The sequence below is a fragment of the Balaenoptera acutorostrata genome, chromosome 3 (genome assembly GCF_949987535.1).
Source record: "Balaenoptera acutorostrata chromosome 3, mBalAcu1.1, whole genome shotgun sequence".
In the NCBI taxonomy this organism is placed as follows: Eukaryota; Metazoa; Chordata; class Mammalia; order Artiodactyla; family Balaenopteridae; genus Balaenoptera; species Balaenoptera acutorostrata.
Genome location: NC_080066.1, coordinates 24,438,081 through 24,461,033, shown reverse-complemented (window position 1 = coordinate 24,461,033; position 22,953 = coordinate 24,438,081). Strand labels below are relative to the sequence as shown.

The 22,953-nt window shown below is 42.8% G+C and overlaps 1 protein-coding gene across 1 annotated transcript in view; it reads left to right on the top strand.

The window, feature by feature from the left end:
- Positions 1-22,336, top strand: part of ITIH2 (inter-alpha-trypsin inhibitor heavy chain 2) — a 38,974-nt gene extending 16,638 nt beyond the window's left edge. The window contains exons 9-21 of the mRNA XM_007167431.2: positions 1,066-1,182; positions 3,434-3,602; positions 4,569-4,694; positions 6,406-6,587; positions 7,468-7,653; positions 8,027-8,166; positions 9,988-10,157; positions 12,054-12,191; positions 17,252-17,365; positions 17,807-18,005; positions 18,565-18,737; positions 19,988-20,099; positions 22,030-22,336. Of these exons, the coding sequence (XP_007167493.1) occupies positions 1,066-1,182; positions 3,434-3,602; positions 4,569-4,694; positions 6,406-6,587; positions 7,468-7,653; positions 8,027-8,166; positions 9,988-10,157; positions 12,054-12,191; positions 17,252-17,365; positions 17,807-18,005; positions 18,565-18,737; positions 19,988-20,099; positions 22,030-22,177 (1,974 nt within the window). The 3' untranslated portion in view covers positions 22,178-22,336. The remainder of the gene's footprint in view (positions 1-1,065; positions 1,183-3,433; positions 3,603-4,568; positions 4,695-6,405; positions 6,588-7,467; positions 7,654-8,026; positions 8,167-9,987; positions 10,158-12,053; positions 12,192-17,251; positions 17,366-17,806; positions 18,006-18,564; positions 18,738-19,987; positions 20,100-22,029) is intronic.
- The last annotated feature ends 617 nt before the right edge of the window (positions 22,337-22,953 follow it).

Genomic DNA, 22,953 nt, shown 5'->3' with positions numbered 1-22,953 from the left:
GATCAAAGAAAGCACAGAGATTATGTTCCTTGTGAGATTTCTTGAGCATTTCCCTTTCCTCTTTTGTCATGTCTTAGATGTGTGTGCATATTTCCCTGTGCTAAAGTAATGAGGCCTTAGTAGCCAAGAGCCTCTCTCTTGGGATGAGAGAAGCACTTGAGCCAAGTGCTTCTCTCCAGGGATGGGGGGGCGGGTTGGGAAGTGTCCACAGCTACACACCTGAGAGCTGGACACTGTAATGTCCTGGGGGAAGCAACCAAAGGGCAGTGGAAAGAGAATGAGGTGAGCCAGTCTTTAGCACCTACAAGAGAAGACAGAGGCGGGGATCAGGAATCCAGCTCCTCCCATTAACTTCTAGAACAACCCAGACTCCCCGGGGTGCACATCAAGGTCATTCATGGTCTGCCCAGTGGGTTCTCTGCCCTAACTCCTTGAATTCATCGTGCTGAACCACTTATAGAGCCCTAAGTGTGCCAAGGGCTACCCTGTCTGGAAGTCTCTTCCCCGGCCTGGCCCCCACCCCCCAGCTCAGTCCAACCCCGACGCTGGCAGCCTAACTGCAAACTCACGAACCCACGTTCAAGTCCAGCGTAGTTGCCCTTTCCCTGGGGAAGACTCCCCTGTCTGACTTAGATGCACCGCCACTGGGGGTGTTCTCGGAGCCTTTTATTTTTCCTGATCACGGACTTAACACCCTGTGCTGCAAATTGCCTCTTTATTTGTCTGGGTCCTTCATCGCCCGCGAGCCTCAGGAGAGCAGGGACTCTTCCTGATCCACCTTCGGTTAGCAGGGTGCCTGGGACGGAGGCTCTCGATGAAGACTGGGTGGGGTGGCAGGAGTGGAGGGAAAGACCCTAGGAGGTGAACTGCTGAGAAGGCTCAGACCTTCGCAGGGAAGGACAGAGTGGGAGCAGGAAGGAGAAAGGAGAAGCAGGTGGACACCAAGCCTCTGTCCTCTCCTGCTCCCTGTGACCACCCTTCTCCTCTCTCAGTCCCCTGACCCTCGTCTTCCTACATTCCGAACATTGGTAATGGTTTGGCTCACAGATGTGTTCTGGTTTCCAGGTGTTTAATGGATATTTTGTCCACTTCTTTGCTCCTGAGAACATGGACCCAATTCCAAAAAACATCCTCTTTGTCATCGACGTTAGTGGCTCAATGTGGGGAATAAAAATGAAACAGGTAAGTACCCATGGTGGGCAATGGTACCCGGGGCTCCCTACCTTTTCTCATCCTCTCCTGATGATGCAATTGTTCGAGGCCCCTTCCCCCCAGGGCTTGTCTCAGCTCAGGCTGCTAACGAAGTCACACAGACTGGGTGGCTTCTGAACAGCAGAGATTTATTCAAAACTCACCTTTTTGAAAACTTTCATCTCAGTGTAACCTCTTCTCTGCTCACTCTTCTGCTTCATATTCTTTTGGTTGTTCTGCATATAACCCTTTAATACCTTGCCATTGTTCATGAATAACTTTGACATCACTATATGCATATATTTTCTAATTATGCTGTAATTCCTTGAGGGTGGCCATCCTGTCTCACGTCTTCCAGTTCAGAGTTCAACATAGGCTTATTCAGGGTTAATGGTATAGATGCAATTCTAAACAAACAAGGAAATTTCTTATTTGATTCATCAATCCATCCAGTCAACCAATTTGAACCACCAACTAACCATTCATTCATTCAACAACCATTTCTGACCACCCAAGTGTTCACTACTGTTCTAGGATCCAAAAGACGGAAAAGACATGGCCCTGCCCGCTGTGCTTCTACCCCGGTACCCGGGTCTCCACAGTGGCGTTTTTGACAGTTTGGGCTGGCTGATCCTTTGCTGTGGGGACCACGCTATATGTTGTAAGATGTTTAGCAGCATCCCTGGCCTCTATCCACTAGATGCCAGTGGCACCCACCCTCCCAGTCATGACAATCGAAAATGTCTTCAGACATTGTCAAATATCCCCTGGGGAGAAAATTACCCTCAGTTGAGAACCACTGCTCTAATACAAGAGTTTTTTCACCCCTCCCTCCCTCCCTTCCTTCCTTCCTTCCCTCATTTAACAAGTATTTATTAAGCACCCACTATGTGTCAGGCACTTAGTTCATCACCGAAGTCTGAGATGACTATTACACACCCAAGTGAACACGTTAAGCAGGCTGTTGGCTCTACAGATCTGGTGCTCAGAGGTGAGATATTGAGATAGACACTTAGGAGCCACGAGTATGTAGAAGGTATTCACCGCCATGAGACCAGGTGAAAACATCAAGGAGTAAGTGTAGATAAGAGAAGAAAACCAAGAGTCAAACTTACACTATTCCAGTAATTAGAATTATCTGAGGAGAAGACGAGGAACCAGCAAAGAAGACTAAGAAAAAGTAGCGAATGAAAGAAGAAGAAAACCAAGAGTGTCCAAGGCTCTGGAAGAAGACGAGGAAGTTATATTAGGAGAGAGATGTGACCAGTTGGTCCAAACGCTGCCCAGATTGAGTCTGATGAGGTGAGAATAGTCCACCGGATTTCACAACAACCTTGACGAGCGACGTTTCAGTGGAGGGATGATGGGGAAAACCTGAATGGAATGTGTTTCAGAAAGAATAGGAAAAGAAGATTTGGAGACAGTATGTTTAGACAGTTCCTTCAAGGAATTTTATTGCAAAGGGAAGTTGAGAAATGGGGCAAGTGGGTACATTATGAGGTTTTTAAAGGAATGAGAAGTGATAGCATGTTACTCTGTTTATTGAAAGGTACCAACAGAGGGAAATTCAAGATGCAGGAGAGGCAAAGAGCAGTTGCTAGAGCCATGTCCTTCAGTAGACGAGAGAGAATGCAATCTAGGTCACAGGTGGATGGATTTGCATTAGGCGGAAATACAACTACTGGTTCTTCTACATTACCAGGCGGGAAGGAAAAGTTTATGGGTACACGTACTGGCAGGTGGGATTTTATAGCGGTGGGAGTTGTGGAAATTTTCTTCTGATTGCCTCCATTTCTCAGTGAAGTAGGAATCCAGGTCATCAGCTGAGACAGGAGAGGCGGGTGTTGGTGGTTTGAAGGGGAAGGAGATGGGAAGCAGTAATTACGTGGTAGTGGATGAGAAGGCTGCGTAGATGCACTTGAGAAATACATTTGATTTTCAGGCACCACAGAGGGGACACCTGAAGCTCATAATCCTCAACTTAAAGTCAAGCTAGTGAGACTGGTCATGCATGACAAAATAAGACAGTAAAAGTTTAAGTATCAAAATACAGACAATACATGTTCAGAATACAGGAGAGGTAGATCTGTGTTGACTCAAGTGGATTTATATGGTTTTCTGGAAAAATTATAGCTTGAGCCAGTACTTGAAAGATGACTAGGATGAATTATTGGTCTTCCTCATTTCATCTTAGGCTTAGAGCTTATGTATTAAGACCCTTCTCTATTCTCTCTCAAAACAGACAGTGGAAGCGATGAAGACCATATTGGATGATCTACGCGCTGAAGACCATTTCTCCATGGTTGATTTCAACCACAATGTTCGAACCTGGAGAAACGATTTAGTCCCAGCTACTAAAACACAGATTGCAGATGCCAAGAATTACATTCACAAAATCCAGCCCAGTGGAGGTGAGTAGGTTTAGCCCACAGCCCAGTGAGAAACTTCCATAGGATTCAAATCTTGGTTCACTTAAGAAATACGATTCCCTACCCCAGTGGTCTTTGCCCAGTCTGCAGTGGTCTGCTTTAAATAATACATTTATTATTAAACAATGAATACTATGGTCGTGGTGAAAGCATAATCCATACCCCATCCCACACACATTTTTAACCATTCCATCCTCAGAAAAGGGTGTCAGTAAGTGATACTAGCCTTCTTATGACTCGCATAGCAAGAGAAAGACAAATACCATATGATATCACTAAGATATGACACAAATGAACTTATCTATGAAACAGAAACAGACTCACAGACATAGAGAACAGGCTTGTGGTTACCAAGGGCGACAGGGACGTGGGGGAGGGATGGATGAGGAGTTTGGGATTAGCAGATGCAAACTATTATATACAGGATGGATAAACAACAAGGTCCTACTGTATAGCACAGGGAACTATATTCAATATCCTGAGATAAACCATCATGGAAAAGAATATAAAAAAGGAATGTATATATATGTATAACTGAATCACTTTGCTGTAAAGCAGAAATTAGCACAACATTGTAAATCAACTAAACTTCAATTAAAAAAAGAGAAAAAAATCACATGTCATAACACATAATTGTTTACAGAACAGTGTCCAAGTATGTCAGCAAGGCTGAATTAGGTGACTTCAGTTTGGTGGTTAACAAAATGACTGTTGCTTTGAAAGGGTTAATTCATCTCTAAGGGAACCATTTACTACAAAGTGAATATTTTATTCCACTGGGGGATCTGGACCAGCCTGGTCAAAATTTGGAAAGCAATCAAATGATTTGGGTACTGAATAAACTATACATGAGTCATCACCAGACAGATGAACCTGAACCCAAGACGTGATTGTTTCTGTGGAAAGTAAGAGTATGTAACAGAACAGCACATTCTATGGCTTTCACAGGGACAAATATCAACGAAGCACTCCTGCGGGCCATCTTTATTTTGAATCAAGCCAATAACTTGGGACTGTTGGACCCCAACGCGGTCTCGCTGATCATTTTGGTGTCTGACGGCGATCCGACAGTAGGCGAGTATCATTTACATTTTTAGTGATAAATATTTTTACTCTCGTTGCTTGGGAACGTGATTTGCTCAAAATGGGAACTCAGGGGCTTCCCTGGTGGCGCAGTGGTTGAGAATCCGCCTGCCAATGCAGGGGACACGGGCTCGAGCCCTGGTCTGGGAAGATCCCACATGCTGCGGAGCGACTGGGCCCGTGAGCCACAACTACTGAGCCTGCGTGCCTGTAGCCTGTGCTCCGCAACGAGAGGCCGCGATAGTGAGAGGCCCGCACACCGCGATGAAGAGTGGCCCCCGCTTGCCGCAACTAGAGAAAGCCCTCGTGCAGAAACGAGGACCCAACACAGCCAAAAATAAATAAATAAATATTAAAAAAAAAAAAAAATGGGAACTCAAATGGCATTTGCCTGAGTGTCTAAACCATTTTAAAGCCATGCTTCCTAAAAGAAGGATTCTTTTGACCCTGAAGCATTCACTCCACTTAAAGCAGTCCCCAGACGTTTGGGGGCAGGATGCTCTTGAATGCCTCAGTTTCCCCTCCACAATGTGGGAAAACTTGCATTCGAATTTGAGTCATATGCTATGAGGATTGCTGATACATACTAGTGTAGTGTGTTTATTTCCTAAGCGTAAGGTGTGTGAGGTGGTGTGTGGAGTGTGTGGGTTGAGGATGTATCCTCTGAGTCTGCAGTGACCTGTTCTCCCACTGTTCTCCAAATTTCCCCCATGTACTCACTGCACCTGGGCAGATTACTTCTCTCTGATGCATCCTGTGTGTTTTCTTATCCACACAATGGCTCGCCATCTCCCTGCTTCTATTACATATGCTGTTATTTTCATTTGCTTCATTTGCATCTTTACACGGACAAGCATCAGTGAGAGTGAATGCTAGATTGCGCTGCAGTCCGTCTTGTAGACAAGGTTGTACCTAACTGTGCCTGACACAGCTCAGTGGAAGGAGGACCAGTGGTGCAATCCTGACAATGTACCAGAGTTCTAGAAAGAGGGAGGGAGAGGCAGAATGGCAGTCGTTGTGTATTTGTCATAGATTCAGTGCTTGGATCAGATGACTTTTAAAATTCAATTTTAGAATAAAATCCTAAGGAAAAAAAGGAAATAAGCTTAAAAAATTGTCAGTTTCTTACTCCTGACCCTCAACCATCCATTTCCTGTCCCGGGAGACAGTCACTGGTTACCAGTTTCTTGTGTATCTTTCCAGAGATATTCTGTGTGTATCTGTATACTGTATATACATGTACACACAAATATATGAAAATACATACACACACACATATATACATGTATACAAATGCATCCTGCATACACTGACCTTCACCTTGTTTTTCTCCCCTTTAAAAATGTGCCTTTGAGATCATTCAGTATAAACACATAAAGAGTTGCCGTGTTCTTTTTTATAACTGCATAGTATTTCACAGTTTGAATATACCATAATTTAACCCATCTCCTTTATCGGTGTACATTTAAGTTGTTTCTAATGTGTTGCTATTCCCAATAACGTTGCTATATACCACTGCCCGTCCTTCATTTCAACATGTATGAGGGCATCTCTAGGGAAAATTCCTAGAAGTTGAGTGACTGAGTCAAAGCATAGGCGCCTTTTGAATTTGGACAAATTTTGCTAAACTGCCCTCCATGGGTTTTCCCAAATCTTGATAGCATTGCCTCCTCACTCCTTTCCTTCCTGTCATCATCTTTAGGGGAATTGAAATTGTCAAAAATTCAGAAAAACGTGAAGCAGAACATACGAGAAAACATCTCCTTGTTCAGTTTGGGGATAGGATTTGATGTTGACTATGATTTTTTGAAGAGACTCTCCAACGAAAACCGTGGGATCGCGCAAAGGATTTATGGAAACCAGGACACTTCTGCCCAGCTCAAGGTAACTTTTTTTTCTGTTCTTTTTTTTTTTTCTTCACTTGAAATCATTCAACTAGCAATATCTGATGCCCAAAAGAATATGGCTGAATTTAAGTAAAAATTGTCATTATGTCAGCTATATTAGGTCACAAGAATCGGGGAAAGTGTTCTATTCCTTTCTCATGCACCCCACCCCCACTTGTACACCTGCAGTAACAGTGAGATGAGAGGCGGTAAGGTGATGGATACCAAGTTCCCTACTCCCTGAACAGGTCTTGGGAGACACCATCACGGCTTCCTGTGTCTCTCCAGTCCCGCTAAGCCGTCAGTCCTCCTAATCGCCATGGGCACTGTTCTCCCTTTAAAGGACATTGGCATCTTGGAAATCAACTTTCTATAATGCAACACAAATCAAACTATAGCCTGTACATTTCCTTAAATATAAAGGATATCAATTACTTGTTTATTTTGACTAAATGGACAAGAAAAAATGAAGGAGAAGAAGAATATACTTTACTCCACCCTCTGTCAGTACCAGGTACCATCTATCAGTAGCAGGCACCATATTCAAACCTGGGGACAGGTAAGAGACAGGTTCTAATTTGGGGATATCCACCCATCTGACTTATTATGAGAGTCCCTGAGCTTTTCATTCTCGTCATAACAGAAAGAAAATATGCTGAACTCTTAAATCAAGAGTAATATTCTTAACAAAGTCCTGATTGTCTCTGTTTCAGTTCATTGAATAACTATGAGAATTTTCCATAGCTTTCCACAGAGCTCCTGGGAGAATAAATTGAGCGATGTCTGCTAAGCACTTGAAGAATCTCAGAGAAAAATGCTTTAGATCTATAAAGTGATATGAAAATAATGATTTCTCTGTTTTTTTCTATGAATTGTAGAAATTCTACAACCAGGTCTCGACTCCCTTGCTCCGGAATGTTCAGTTCAACTATCCCCAAACACCAGTAACAGATGTCACTCAAAACAGTTTCCATAACTATTTTGGAGGCTCAGAGATCGTGGTGGCAGGAAAAGTTGACCCTGATAAATTGGAGCAGTTACAGAGTATTATCACTGCAACTTCGGTACTTCTACTTATCTGCTTATTCTAAAAATACTAGTTGTCCCCTTAGTATACAAGAGACATCTTGCATATTAACAGGCTGATACTCTGAATTCCAAGAATCATGTGGGTAAGATAAAAGCAAAAAGTGAAAGGGAAGGCCTGAGAATATCTGTACCATCTTCCCAACTATTGTGTAAATCCTTACCTTTTTCATCCCAAACTCTAGAGGTTGGCACTTACTTCCTCTTGTGTATTCTTTTGGATTATTTTGCATTCCCCTTCAAGTTGCCTGCTACCCTGATTCACTCACAGTAGATCCTTTGGAAAATGTGAATTGATTAACTACAATTCTGCCCCACTGGTGTCTTTCAACTGAACCTTCCATTGTCCAGGCTAATGCAGAGTTAGTCTTGGAAACCCTGGCCGAGATGGATGGCTTGGAGGATTTTCTATCCAAAGACAAGCATGCAGATCCTGATTTCACCAAGAAACTGTGGGCCTATCTGACCATCAACCAACTTCTGGCTGAACGGTAAGAAGACCGTACACCACAGGGATTTGCAAACGCAAAAGACTTGCCTTGGATACTTGACATAATAGACAAAAAAAAAAAGGGTTTGGAACCAAGAAAGGCAGCAAATTATTACAGGGTTTGGAGTACTCATTTCCACTGGTTTCAGGCAGTTTTAACTCAAGCTGGGTTCACTCTTTTTGTCTTTTTTCTTGACATGTAACATGCATACAATAAAGCATGTGAAGTGCATTCATTTTAAATGTACGGTTTAATGAATTTTTATGCACATCACCCACGTAATCTGCACCCAATCCAGACACGGAACAGTTCTTCCATTTCTGAAGTCTCCTTCATTCTCTTTTCCACTCAACACCCACCTCCCACCTCGAGTAGAAATCACTATTTTGACATCTGTCACTATCAATTAGTTTTGTCTATGATGAAATTTCATATAATGATACAAACTGTATTTTTTGTTTCTGGCTTCTTTCACTCAATGTGATGCCCATGAGATTCATCCATCTCATTGCTATGGGTATCAGGAATTCATTTGCATTTACTCCTGAAAATAGATTATTGTCCAAAGAGAAATTTACGATTATGCAATTCTGATATCACATAAGGAAGGGCTTCCTATAGGTACCTATTTCATCTCTGGCTTCTCAGCTGACTGGTATTTAAATGCTCCAATATAAAAACTATATTTCTAGAGTAATGTATGGTTCTTTGATCATGTGTATCAGAATTACAGGGGGGTGTTTGGATAAGAAAATTACTGTTCCCCAGCCCGCCTCCACCTATTCAATCAGATTCTGAGGAAGAGGGAGCAGGGTGGTGTGCACGGGGCTGGGAAAAATGAAATACGGCTGTATAACTGTGCTCAGAGAGAAAATCCTTAATGTCAGTAAGATTATAAAACAGACACAAGATTGTAAGCTGTGGCTTTAGAGTGAGTGGGAACTGTTCCTGCATCTTTACAGAGGCAACTGGGTGCATGTAAAGGTATATAGCAAATTGCTGCAGACGTTAAATATTGATTTTTAAGAAAGAATCCCTGTAAAGTGGATCAGTGTTTGCCATTGAGCAGTGGGTGGAAAGGATGAACAGGCAGAGCACAGGGCATTTCTCAGGGCAGTGAAACTACTCTGTATGACGCTATAATGATGGATACCTGCCATTATACATTTGTCCAGACCCATAGCATGTACAGCACAAAAGTGAACCCTGGGTGATGGTGATGTGTAGATGTAGGTGTATCGATTGTAACAGATGTACCACTTCTAGTGGGAGATGTCGATAATGGGGGAGGTTGTCGGGTGGGGAAGGGGCAGGGAGTATACGGAAAAGCTCTACTTTCTGCTCAGTTTTGCTGTGAACCTAAAACTGCTCTCAAAAATAACTTGTGTAGACTTGTTGTTTCCAAGGGGGAGGGGGTCGGGGGAGGGGTGGAGTAGGAGGTTGGGGTGAGCAGATGTGAGCTATTACATCTGCTGAACAACAAGGTCCTACTGTAGAGCACAGGGAACTATATTCAGTATCCTGGGATAAACCATCATGGAAAAGAATATGAAAAAGAATGTATATATATGTATAACTGAGTCACTTTGCTGTACAGCAGTAATTAACACACAGAACACTGTAAATCAACTATACTTCAGTTAAAAAATAATAATAATCTGTTTAAAAATTCCTTAGGACTGCATGGATAGACAAAATACTAAGCTCCATGAAGCCAGTTAATTCTGTTTTACCTCGTAGTCCCCAGGGTCCCAGTTGGACCCAGAAGTGGTGGAGTTAAATCTAGTGATGCTGTCCAATGTCTCTGTTTCCTGAGTACAGGAGCCTGGCTCCTACAGCTGCTGTGAAAAGGAAAATTACAAAAACAATCCTGCAGATGTCTCTGGATCACCATATAGTGACCCCCCTCACATCCATGGTGATAGAGAATGACGCCGGGGATGAACGCATGCTGGCAGACTCCCCTCCACAAGACCATTCTTGCTGTTCAGGTGAGTCTGCCTACCTGGTGGAGAAATTTTTCATAAGACGTTACGGAAAAACCCAAATGAACTTTTTGGCCAACCCAATATTTTTTTATAAGCCTAAGTCCTGATAAGCCTTGTTGACATACATAAAAGTAAACAGGAATGGAAAGAACTTGGTTATAGCAGTGGCACTCACTTATCTGAACTTCTTTGCAGTCATATACAAAACTCATATAGAATCTAGTACTCCAAAAAGTATTTTTAATGGTCTATCAGATGACAGGTCAGGCCCTACTCCAATCCTGTTGAAAGCAAAGAATTGAAAACTGTCTGACTTACAAATAGATTTGTTTCCTAGACATTGGAGTTATTCCATTTTGGGGCACTACACCGATTTTCAAATGGACACTTAGTTCCCGGGAGGTTTTTGGTGAGGTAGGCAGGAAAAAGGTGTGCCTTCCATTTCTAAACTAGGAGAAAGGGGTTTTCTTGGGAAAAATATATATGGAAGCTAAGAAGCTCAAAATTGCCATAAAAGCTATCCATGATCTCTGTGTCTTGTGGAATGTCCCAAGGTACACCCAAGGGCATGTGTGCCCACATTTAGAAGAGCTTGGTTTACTCATCTTCTTCCTTCCTCCCTTTCTTAGGGACTGTCTTCCTTCCTCCCTTTCTTAGGGACTGGTCCTGTTATAACAATCTTGAGAATGACCAGCATTCACCGGAGGGATCATTTTCTGCATTTTTTTTTTTTAATTTTTATTTATTTATTTATTTCTTTATTTTTGGCTGTGCTGGGTCTTCGGTTCGTGCGAGGGCTTTCTCTAGTTGCGGCAAGTGGGGGCCACTCTTCATCGCGGTGCGGGGACCGCTCTTCATCGCGGTGCGCGGGCCTTTCACTATCGCGGCCCCTCCCGTTGCGGGGCACAGGCTCCAGACGCGCAGGCTCAGCAGCTGTGGCTCACGGGCCCAGCTGCTCCGTGGCATGTGGGATCTTCCCAGACCAGGGCTCGAACCCGTGTCTCCTGCATTAGCAGGCAGATTCTCAACCACTGCGCCACCAGGGAAGCCCCCTGCATTTTTAATTCTGTTCAAGTGAGATGCCAACTTTATGACAGTGGTCTAGGCTTCAAGAAACTCTTACTTCTGACTTCCAGTTACAATAGCCTGGAGCCTCACAGCTAAATTTATGCAGGGAGAAACTCACGCTAGATGACCTGGCATTTATAGGTGATTTTATATTCCCTGGATAAAATGCCTAGGTGAACTGGCATTTTTTCTCAGAGACAAGGAGCTGACTGCATATCAGAAAGCCAAATGAATTTTTTGCAACCAGTAGGGGATATTGGTTGGTTGGGAAACTAAATCGTTCAGATTGTTTTGTTTTGTTTTCTTTTTTATTGAAGTATAGTTGATTTACAATATGGTGTTAGTTTCAGGTGTATGGCAAAATGATTCCATTTTATATATATATATGTATTTTCAGATTATTTTCCATTATAGGTTATTACAAGATATTGAATATCATGTTATACAGTAAATCCTTGTTGCTTTCTGATTGTCGTTTGGTGAGTAGATAGGAATAGATCCAAGAAGATGCCGTCCAGAGTCTGGCTGGACCTCATCTCCCCAGTTTATGGTGAAGGCACAAGGTCCTTCCCCAACCTCTGAGGGCTGGTTCCTCCTACTACTGACCCTAGCCCGGGACCCAGACTCTGCAGAGAAGCCTACAGCAGGCCCTCACAGCATGATGACAGAAGGAGCTGGAAGATAGAGAACTCAGGAATAAAAATAATGGGAGAAAACCGTAGCTGAGAACCTCTGGGGGTCTGTCTGCATAAAACAGATTCTTGATATTGTAAGCAATGTCCATGGAAAAGTAAACCCGGAAGCTAATGGATATAGTTTTTTTCTATGCAGGTACCCTGTATTATGGCAACAGAGTTGCTCCAAATTCATTCCCACCTTGGGTGAACCCTTCACCGACACAAATGGTCCCAATGCCTGCGGTTGGCGCTCCAGTGCTTGAGACAACCCCTCCTCCACACGTGATGAGAGGTAAGGGAACTTCCACAATGCTTCTACATCCCAGATCTCAATTGGACCATAATGCCATGGAGCATTTGTATACGTTTAAAAAATCCTGGTAAAACTGGGAGCCTTTTATAGGCATCGTTGCCTTCCATGGAAAGAAGATGACCCCGTGTATTAGTCAGCTTGGGCCACCAAAACAAAATACCATAGATGGGGTGGTTTAAGCAACAGAAGTTTATTTCTCACAGTTCTGGAGGCTGGGAAGTCCAAGATCAAGGTGCCAGCAAGGTACATTTCATTTTCTTCGTTTGTAGGCAGCACCTGTCTTCCTGCGTGTTCACATGGCCCCTTTGTGTATGCACTGGAGAGAGAGAGAGAGGGCAGGCTCTCCAGTGTCTCTTTTATAAGGGCGCAAATCCCATCATAAGGGTCCCACCCTCATGACCTTGTCTAACCTTCATCAGCTCCCAAGGCCCCACCTCTAAACACCATCATGTTGGTGGTTACAGCTTCAACATATGAATTTGGGGGGGACAACGCATTCCATAGCACCCCATTTCCAACTGTACGAGGCAAACCCTCTGGGATGGAAGAGATGCACCTCTCGTTTGGGGAGGGCCAATGGGTATCAATGGAAAGGACATCTTCTTTGGAGATTGTTAATGACACTCATTTGAACTTAAGTTACTTAACATTTCTGCACTTCACTTCCTTCATTTTGAAAAGAGGCATCATGATACTTACGTAGCTGTAAGTACGTAAGTATCATGATGTAAGCTACTTACATAGCTGTCAATTAAATGTGTAACCATCTTTAAAGAGCTGGCATGTTATAGTCACTCAATAAATAGGTGTTTTGTTTGTTTGTTTTTGGCCGCACCGTGCAGTATGTGGGATCTTAGTTCCCCCGACCAGGGATCAAACCTGTGCCCCCTCCAGTGAAATCGCAGAGTCTTAACCACTGGGCCACCAGGAAAGTCCCTAAATAAGTGTTATTATCAATTTTATAATCAAAAATACTTGAATGTTGTTTCCTATATAACTGCATTATCATACATTATTTTGTGGGGTTGTTTGTTAATTTGCTTACTTGATTTTAATCAACAGCATATTTGAAAATCCTAGTTTTGCTCAGCATTTAAAAATCTTTCTACCAGTGGTTTCAGTGGCAGGCATGGGTAGCAGATGCAATCGTGTGAAAGCCAGGAAAACGAATTTCCTCGTGAGAGTCCTGCCAGCTGCAGCTGGCTTCCTTGTGCAGATTCTTTCTTTGCCTTCTGGTTGTCAACCTCTGCAGGGTCTTATTTCTCAACCAGAGAGAGGAGCTGCCTGGGGGAAATAGGAAACTATCTTCTCTTCTGTTCCTGGTCTGCACTATGCCTTTCAGTGAAAGGGATTTCCACTGCCTACCCATTGGCTGGTCCCATGTAGAAAGCTTGTGCCCCTTTTCTGCCTTTTACTTAGGAGTAAATTTCAACATTCAAAGAAGGAGCACATCCCTCTCCCTCTTGGAAGTTCCAAAGTACCAGCTTAACTCAGGTGGTTTGCAGTTTAAATATCAGAGTAGCTTCTGGTGTAGCTTCTTAGAAATGTGCTGCTTTTCTAGACTGCTTGGAATGTAAGACTCTTCTATTCAGAAATCCTCAGAACTGATTTCTCAGGACTGTACACCTACCACTCACCCGACATCGAATTATAACAGAGAGAACACAGCAAGGACTTTTGAGTCGATATTTATGATATCTTTAAATATCTTTAATAAGTATCTTGATAGAGATATTTTAAAACATCTCACCTCTACGACTTAGCTCTGAAATTGTTATTTGTAGGCCCAAAGTGATCTTCTTCACGCTTTCATTGGTGGTGATGCTTCAGACAGAGGTCCCTCCACTCCCCTCCCACATCACCTCCAACTATGGAGCTTTGGTGAAGGGCTCTGCACGTGACTCTCAGAAGTGACAGCCTCGTAAAGTGGCACATGAGGAGGGAATCTATGTGTCCAAGGTTGCTGTGCTTGCACAACAGCCATTTTTACTATGTGTTTCCAACGAGCGGCTTCTGAGAGCAAGACCTGATTGCAGTGACAAGTTCATGAGTCACTTAAACTGTTCCTTTGCAAAATAAAACTTTTCGTAGAAACATGTAGAGCCCGAGCCAATTTATTTTGAAGTGTTCTTCTCAGTAAGAATGCAGTGCTTGCTCTGAGTTTCTTGTCTCTGCTGTATGAGGCAACCAAAAAGACAAGGTCTTGAGAGTCAGACAGTTCTGGGGTCAAACTCTGCCCCCATGACCTTGGCCTGGACACTGAAACATCTATAGGTCTCAGCCCACCTTCAAAATGGGGATGATAATAACCTGCAAGGTGGTTCTAAAGTAGGTTCCTGGTTCCTAGGAGAAGCTCAGTAAATGCTGGCTAGTCTTACACCCATTAACCCCAGGTCCTCAATCTCCCTCCAACCTGATCAGAATGGAAGGCTGCACAGACTAACTTCAGTATGATCCTTTGTTTCTGGTAGACGTCTATCAACTCATTACGGCAGTACTGATTCACTGCTGCTCACCAAAAGGTCTGATGGATGGGATTTAGGTTCATCAAAATGGCAAAACCCATCATTATCTTTAATGAAAGCAATTTCCTTCAAGCCAAGTTATCTCAAAACACCCTATTTGTGTAGAGGAAAGAAGAGGCTATCATAATAAAATGATTTTTTTGATTAAAAAAACAAAGAGCTGGGAACCTTTGTTGCGTGTTTTAATGATGCCCTCTCCTGCCCAGCTCCTACACAAAATCAATTAACCAAGTATTTATTGACTACAGAGCATGAGCTCGGTGGTGTGAGGGGTGCAAAGAAGTACAAGATTTTGTTCCAGTTCTGGATGAGTTTATCCTCCATTTCGAGTTCCCAAACACACACTTGAAGGGGCATATCAGGATGGTTGGGAGAATGGGCATGTAATCAGACGGCGTGGCTTTGCGTCATAACTCTGCCACTTATTAACTCTGTGATGTGACCTCGGGCAGGTCACCTGTCCTCTGCAGGACTGCGGTGAGAATTAGTTAATATTTGCAAAGAGCTTTGTGATAGCATCTAGAAAATAGCGACCTCTCACTGGATGGTAGCCCACTCTTCCAATTTTATTCTGGAAAACACAACCACTGCAGGTCTTAAGTCAAACCTTCCTCTTCAGTTTCTTCAATTCTGAGGCTAGAAGCCTGGAAGTGCTAAATGACTCCTCTCCACTCGGTTACCAGATACTGTGGATTCTACCAGATGACTCTTGAATTTCCCCTCTCTCGCCAAACCCATTCACCCACCATGCTGGGTTTTGCATTTAACATTTCTTGCTTGAATTACTGCTGCCTTAGCTGCTAAATGATCTTCCTATGTCTACTTTCTGATCCTTAATTCATACTGCGACCAGTAATTTTCCTAAAATGAGGGTCAAATCATATCACATTTTTCTCCAAAACCTTCAATAGCTCTCCAACAGAATAAAGGTCCGTTCTGTGGCCTGGTGGTCCACGGTTCCCTACGACCTACATTCTTAGTCTTATCTAAGACTTCGCAAAAACCCATCCTCTAGTCATCTTGAGTTACTTTCTTAACAAATCATCAACTTCTCTCCCTCCATGCCTTTCCTCATTCTGTCCACTCAGAATAAAATATCTCTCTCCTGTGTCTTTTATCTACCTGTGTTTTCCTACCTTCAGGACTTAGTTCAAAAGCCAACCCTTTTATAAAGCCTTTCTCCGCTTGCCTGGGTGGAATTGATCATCCTTCCATCTTCATTCCCAGAGTAGTGTGCTTGGGCCATTTTTCAATCATATACTTTAGTCCATCTCACATTAGTGGTTGTGTCTGCCTTCATGAAAGAAAAAATGATATTCTGTTAAAGGAAAAAATTATTCATGACATTTGTTAAAGCACGGTAAGGAACAATTTATTCATGATAGGTGTAGGGACCACTGCATTGGGGTATTGCAGTGCAGGAGGGAGATTAGACTCAACTCTGAACACACCATGGGAAAGTGGGAATTTACAGACAAAAACCAGGCTGGGGTCAGTAAATGGAAGATTACTAAGAGGAAACATCAGTGGAAAGGGGGGGTTCTGGTTAAACGAACCTAACAAGATTCTTGCTGAAGGCAGGCCAGGTAATCAGACCTTACTTGAGGATGGTGGGGGGAGGAGGAACCTGAATAGATATCAAGGGTGATCAGATTTGGAGGGTGGGGGATTCTAGCTAAACCTACTTAGTAGGATTTTTGCTAAAATTAGACAATGCAGAGAGGAACATGGAAGTCCAAAAGTTGAGGTCAAACTTGGAGAGTTCAGGGAAGCCTGAGTAGAGTTAGTCCCAGGAGAGTCTTTGTCACTCCTTCATTAAATTGTTTCTCTCTTGAAGGTAAAGACCATGACTTATTTATAGCTACACCAAGCATTGCCTAATTCAGAGTTTTGCACAGTTTGGGTTTTTTTCTTACCAAATATTTGTTGAATGGGTAAACAAACAAACAAAAAAGATCAGCCGGAATAACGGTGTCTAGTAACAAAGGAGTACTTTCTTGGGAATAGCTTGATCCTTCATTGCTCTTGGAATTGATCAATATTAATCTGTATGCCAAAAGGTAATATTATGTCTTTTTTATTTTTATGCACTGTATATGACTACTTAAAAATACAGGTATTTTACCTATCTATACACACAGTCACTGTATATACACATATGTAGTGCATTTGTAGTATATATTATATATATATAGTGTGTATGCTTGTGTTTCTTATTCCTTATGTCTTTCTTATTCATTTTTTTCTCTCTAGCCTAGAATATATGTGATAGCTACAAAACGAGTATACACTATATTTGTAAGATAACCTAGAACTCTGATGGCAGCTCCATGAGGAAGGGACAGCGCTTGGACCACTGGGTCCCTGGTGCCTAGAACAGTACCTAGCATATAGTAGGAGCACAGTAAACATTTGTTGTTGTGAAATTAAAGATGTTCGGGAATAAAATACTGTTCAAATTAACCTTCCTTTCTATGATTTTGTTTGTTTTCATTTTCTTTGTATATTTTCCAGTTGAAAATGACCCACACTTCATCATCTACCTACCAAAAAGCCAAAAGAATATTTGTTTCAATATTGACTCAGAACCTGGAAAAATCCTCAATCTTGTTTCTGATCCAGAATTAGGTAAAATAAAAAGATATTATATTAGAATTGGACTACTAGATCATGGTCATTCTTCACTGTCACTACCTGGGATTTCTTTCTTTTCTACCTTAATAAAATCTCATATATATATTTCAAACTACTCTTTTCAAACTCTGATAGTGAGAAATGAATAATAAATATATTCCTAACTATTTGAACTATTATAGATAAAATGCTCTGAGTATGAACTAGCAGAACTTGTTGTGATATGATTAATTTAAACCATAATAAAATAGTTATAAAATGAGAATTACAGAGGAAAAAAATGTTATGTAAATCCTGAAGCTAAATAAAAAAATAATTTTCCCATACTGTCAGGTTTTATAAATTTGAATTATGGTGCCCATATGTGCAAAAAAAAAAAAAGAAAGAAAGAAAATGAGCGCACAAGAAAGAAAAAACCATTTTTTTTCCTTGCAGGGATTTTGGTCAATGGACAGCTCATGGGTGCCAAGAAACCCAAGAATGAAAAACTAAGCACCTATTTTGGGAAACTGGGATTTTATTTCCAACGTGAGGGCCTGAAAATAGAAATCAGCACCGAGACCATCTCCCTGAGCAGGGGCTCTCGAACATCCGTCTTGTCCTGGTCCGACACGGCCCACGTCCTTAACCAGAGGCAAGTACAGTTACATCCGAATTCAGGTGTATCCTTGACACGTGACTACATCAACAAATCCAGACATGCGTGACACAAACATAAAATTCAAAATCATCATTTTAAATGTGAAGAAGTCAAGGTTCAGAAAAAATTTTGTTACTTCCTGCCCTGCTCCTGGCAGTAGAGTCTATGTGTTTTGGTCACGGTGTGTCTCAGTGCTAGCCTGGCGCCTGGCATACAGTAAGTACTCAATAAGTACATGTTGGACATGTGAATGAATCCATCAACTGAAATCCAGCCCAGTGTGTCAGAGTGCTCAGAAACACTATGATTTTGTCCTATGAGTAATATCTTCCCATTAGTATCTGTTCATTGTTGATACGGAAATGTATATACATTGACAGAATTTCAGCGCTGGGAGATAAATCAACATTCTGTGGCCAAAATGTTGTAAGGCTCTTAGAAAACTGGGGGGATTGTACGGGGCAGAGTGAAGTCATATTAGGGGTGGGAGAGGAATGACATTCTAAAACGAGTGTGTTCTGGAATCGTTAATTCCTTTTTGACTTCCCACCAGGGTGCTTGTCTCGGTGAAGAAAGAGAAAACTGTGACTATCGCCCTGGATAAAGAGATGTCCTTCTCTGTTTTACTTCATCGCGTTTGGAAGAAGCATCCAATCAATGTCGACTTTTTGGGGATCTACATCCCCCCCACAAACAAGTTTTCTCCTCATGTACACGGGTTGATAGGTAAAGTGTCCGTGGACCATCTGGCAGGTGTGGGACTGACCATCCTAGGTCTTGAGCAACTTTGGCTCAAGGTTAGAACATTTGGTTAGAATGTGGGAAAGTGACAGGTATGGACTCAAGGGTTCAGGGAGGACCCACACTCTGTGCCCTGGTCTTAATTTATGAAGGTGCCTGAGTGGCACACGAAGAGGTCAGTGTCACTGAGAAAGTGTAACATTTACTGTTGCTCACGGTTTCCATAGAAACATGAGACACATCTCACCATGCAGGGCCATGGGGAGGCCAGGTTTGGGTCAGGAACCAGAAGCAGAAGCAAGAGGTAGGCCCAGGCCAGAGCCTTTATTGGGGTTTCTGTGGCAAAGACAGGACAGAGCAGGATAGTTTGGGGTTGGCTAGCTTAATAATTTCAGTGGGCATTGGGCTACAGGGTGGTCGTTCCTTGCCTGGCACCTGGCCCTGGAATGATTCCTTCTGGGGCTCCCAGGCCAGGGAGAGGAGGTCCGGCTCTGGCTTGGTTCGTTTGCAGATCCCCACCATGCTCCCGGCTGAGTCCTTTGCTCTCCTTCAGAATTGGCTTTCCCAGGGAGGCGCAGTCTCTCCCCAGCCAGACGGAGTTTTTAGGATGTCAAAACATCATAATACACAGAGAATAAAAAACATGATTCCTACAACCCAACACAGCAGTGCAGGGCGACTCGTAATGCTGTAGCTGGGACTATTTGCTGCTCCAGACAAAGTTTCCCAGGGCTGGGATTTCATCACATACTGGGCAAATTAAGAGAAGGGATGGATACATTGTAAGTTTTGTGCTGAAGATTTTTTTCTCACTGAAGGGAAGTGAACTGGTTTAGGAAGTCTGTGACAACAAGCAGGGCGTCCAGGTCAGCCTTCCCTCCTTTTTGAAGAACGGTGGCCATTTAAGCCTACTGTATAGCATCACAAACCAAACGTGTTTTCTAGATTTGAGCTGTACTCTCAGGCGCTGACCTTTACCCCCACCATCAGGGTGTTCGATTTTACTTAGGGTCCAGTCGATCAGACTCATATGTCAAATGACATATGAGTGAGCAGCATGGATTTGCCCTCAGGAAGAACCCATCCCCATCTGCATCCTTTTCCTCTCAATACATCTGCCTACCCCAGAAAGTCTAGATGGGGGGACCAAAATGCAGCTTGGATCACATGACCAGGCTGTCCTTCTGTCTTCCTTTGAGTTACATGTAAATAAACGTCTGGACTTTGTTTCATAGGCCAGTTCATGTATGAGCCAAAGATACGTATCTTCAATGAGCGACCAGGAAAGGACCCTGAGAAGCCAGAGGCAAACATGGAAGTGAAGGGACAAAAGCTGATTGTCACCAGGTATGTCTCAGATGCATACTACAGGAACAAAAAGGGCTCCTGTTAGGATTGGACTCACACAGCCAAATAGAAGAACAAGAAAAGTCATTTCAAGCTTTACCTGTGTCACACTAAACAATTCACCAGGAAGAGACACATACATGGCATTGGCGTAAGGACACTGCAGAGAGTTCATCCAAAATGCAAAAAATGACCAGGTACATAAGTACGTACCATCAAATGCCAAGATTAATTAATCTACTATTCTCACCTTCGTACATTAGAAGCCATATGGCCACAAGCTGGATAATTGAAAAAGCAGATCAGAGGAAGAAATCATAAAAATATCTATGCGCCTTAGTGCTAGCGAAAGAATGTGTAGATTTTTACGTAAGCCTAGAGCTTTCTTTTTGAATATTTATCCACTGAATGCATGTTTGTGTTTGAATCTACTGAATACGTCTTGGTGTAGCTTTTCTTACACAAACCGGATCCATATGTTTCATTTTGAAGTGAAAACATAGATACCTGTAAAGCATCCTGAGTGTAAAATTTTTATACGTCTTTTTCATTTTTCCCAGTTTTTTACAGTTGTCTCACCCAGGCCTAATTTGGTATCATATTAAAGAATTCAGGGCCTTTTTAGAGTTTTTACAAAGCAGCCAACTTTGCTCGATGAGAAATGACTCTTTTGGCACACGGATGTCATTGGCTTCCATGAACTTCATTAAACCATAAAATTACAACAATTAAGCCATAGAATTACAACAGTAAAATAAAATTACCACAGAAATAGATTTGTGAACTGAAACAATGGGCTCTTAGTACACTACTCAACTAGTATGGGTTTACCAGAGATCAGTGAGTTACCACTGGGCGTCAGTAAGCATGTTTCGTAGAAGCAACGCAGAGCACAGTTGATCACAGTAATAAGTTATCTGAGGTTGGTAAACACACATCTACTCTACGCTAATGACCAAAGGTGAAGGCTGGGCCCCATTTTCATCTACTGCCAGCACCTCGTGACGCACAGCGGAAACTAACTCGACCCGTGGGCCACGCGCAAAGATGTATGTTTTAAAGCTCATTAATGGCAATATACCGTGTAACTTCTTTACCCTTAAAACAAAAGACATGAATGTCTCAGGAACAGCCGGCGTCGCCCCTAAGTAGAACAGTCACCCCTGCAGTCAAGGTGAGAGGCACCTCAGATTCTTCCTGCAGGGAACCTGCGAGCTGGAGCTTCGTTTCCACCTTCTTTCCATTTCCGCCCCGCAGCCTCCCTGCAGTAGCCTCAGCTCCCCAGAGAGCACGATGGCTGGATCCTCTTCCAGCCTCACCAGATAAACACAAGACACCCAGGAAATTGTGAATTTCAGATACTTGAGACATAACTTCTGCTGAAACATGAGTGGTGTTTATCTGAAATTCAAATTTAACTGGCATCCTGCGTTGTTATCTGCTAAATCTGGCAGCTTCTTCCTTGCTCTGTGCTAATTTGGAGACTATACCAGCCCTAGGCAACCTTGAGGACACAGCCCCCAGCCAGTTCCCACTGCCCCCTTGTCCCTTTCCCCATGTCCAGAAAGAGGACTGCCTCTGAATACATGGGCCTCCCCTCCGCTAAGGCGGCAGGGAAAAAATAGAAAAGGAAAGTTAATTTGCACTCTTTACCTTCTCGGAAAAGTCCATATTGGTCAATCTCTAGACAGGTTATTTGAATTTCTAAGGACACAGTGCTTATTGTCTGTCTTTCTAAACCAAGCCCCAGACTCTGGTGCTTTGTATGACTAGGGGAAGACTTGGGGAATGGGGATGGGGCACGGGGGTGTGCAGATACGGTGCTAGAAGGGGGCAGAAAACAGAGAGGGAGAGTGTGTCTTCTTTCTGGATACACAGGCTGGCCACGCCCCAGTCTGTGTCCTAACCACGCCTATCGTTCTCCTTGCAGAGGCCTGCAGAAGGACTACCGGACAGACAGAGTGTTTGGGACCGACGTCGCTTGTTGGTTTGTGCACAACAGTGGGAAAGGCTTCATCGACGGACATTACAAGGATTACTTTGTGCCTCAGCTCTACAGCTTTCTCAAATGGCCTTGAAAAGTTTATAGTTGGGGAAATTCTATGTATAAATATACATTTTTTTCCTGCCACCTTTGTAGTCATTTTTGAGTTTGAATAATTAAAAACTAACCAGATATCATGGTGGGTTATAAAACCTGTTAACACACCTGAAGAAAATAAATACTTTGCAAAGGAGTTTTAGGATGTTGTTGCGTTTTCAGATGGGAAGGTGTGTTAATCGAGGTCGTGCAGAGGAGGGCTGCATTGGTGAGTGAAGCTGCCGTCCAGACGGAGTCCTGGGTTTGGCATTTACAGTAAGGACTTCACTGTTTTCAGTGTCAGGTCGTCAACCTTGCAACTGAATACATTGTTAGGTTGTCAGTTACATGGGAAATTCAATTATGCGGTTATTTGGTGAACTTGGAATAAGAACAGGGGAAGTCACTTAATTGTTTTGTAGTTATATATATATGTATATAAAGCCCTGTCACCTTCTGTAGGGATAACCTTGCCAAGGTACCTATGATGCCCATGATGCTTTGCCAAAATTCCCTCCTTAGTGTTGGCCTCAGAGACACTTTTTAGTCCAAGAAGCCTGTATTAGTCAGGGTTCTCCTGAGAAAGAGAACTAGTAGGATAGCTATATCATATATACACACATATATAAACGTACACACATATACAGTTGGCCCTTGAACAATGTGGGGCTTAGGGCTGCCAAAATCCCACACAGTCGAAAATCAACAAACTTTTATCTATGTCTCAAAAACAAAGGAATTGATAGATGACTCACCCAAGGGCAGGAAACTGAA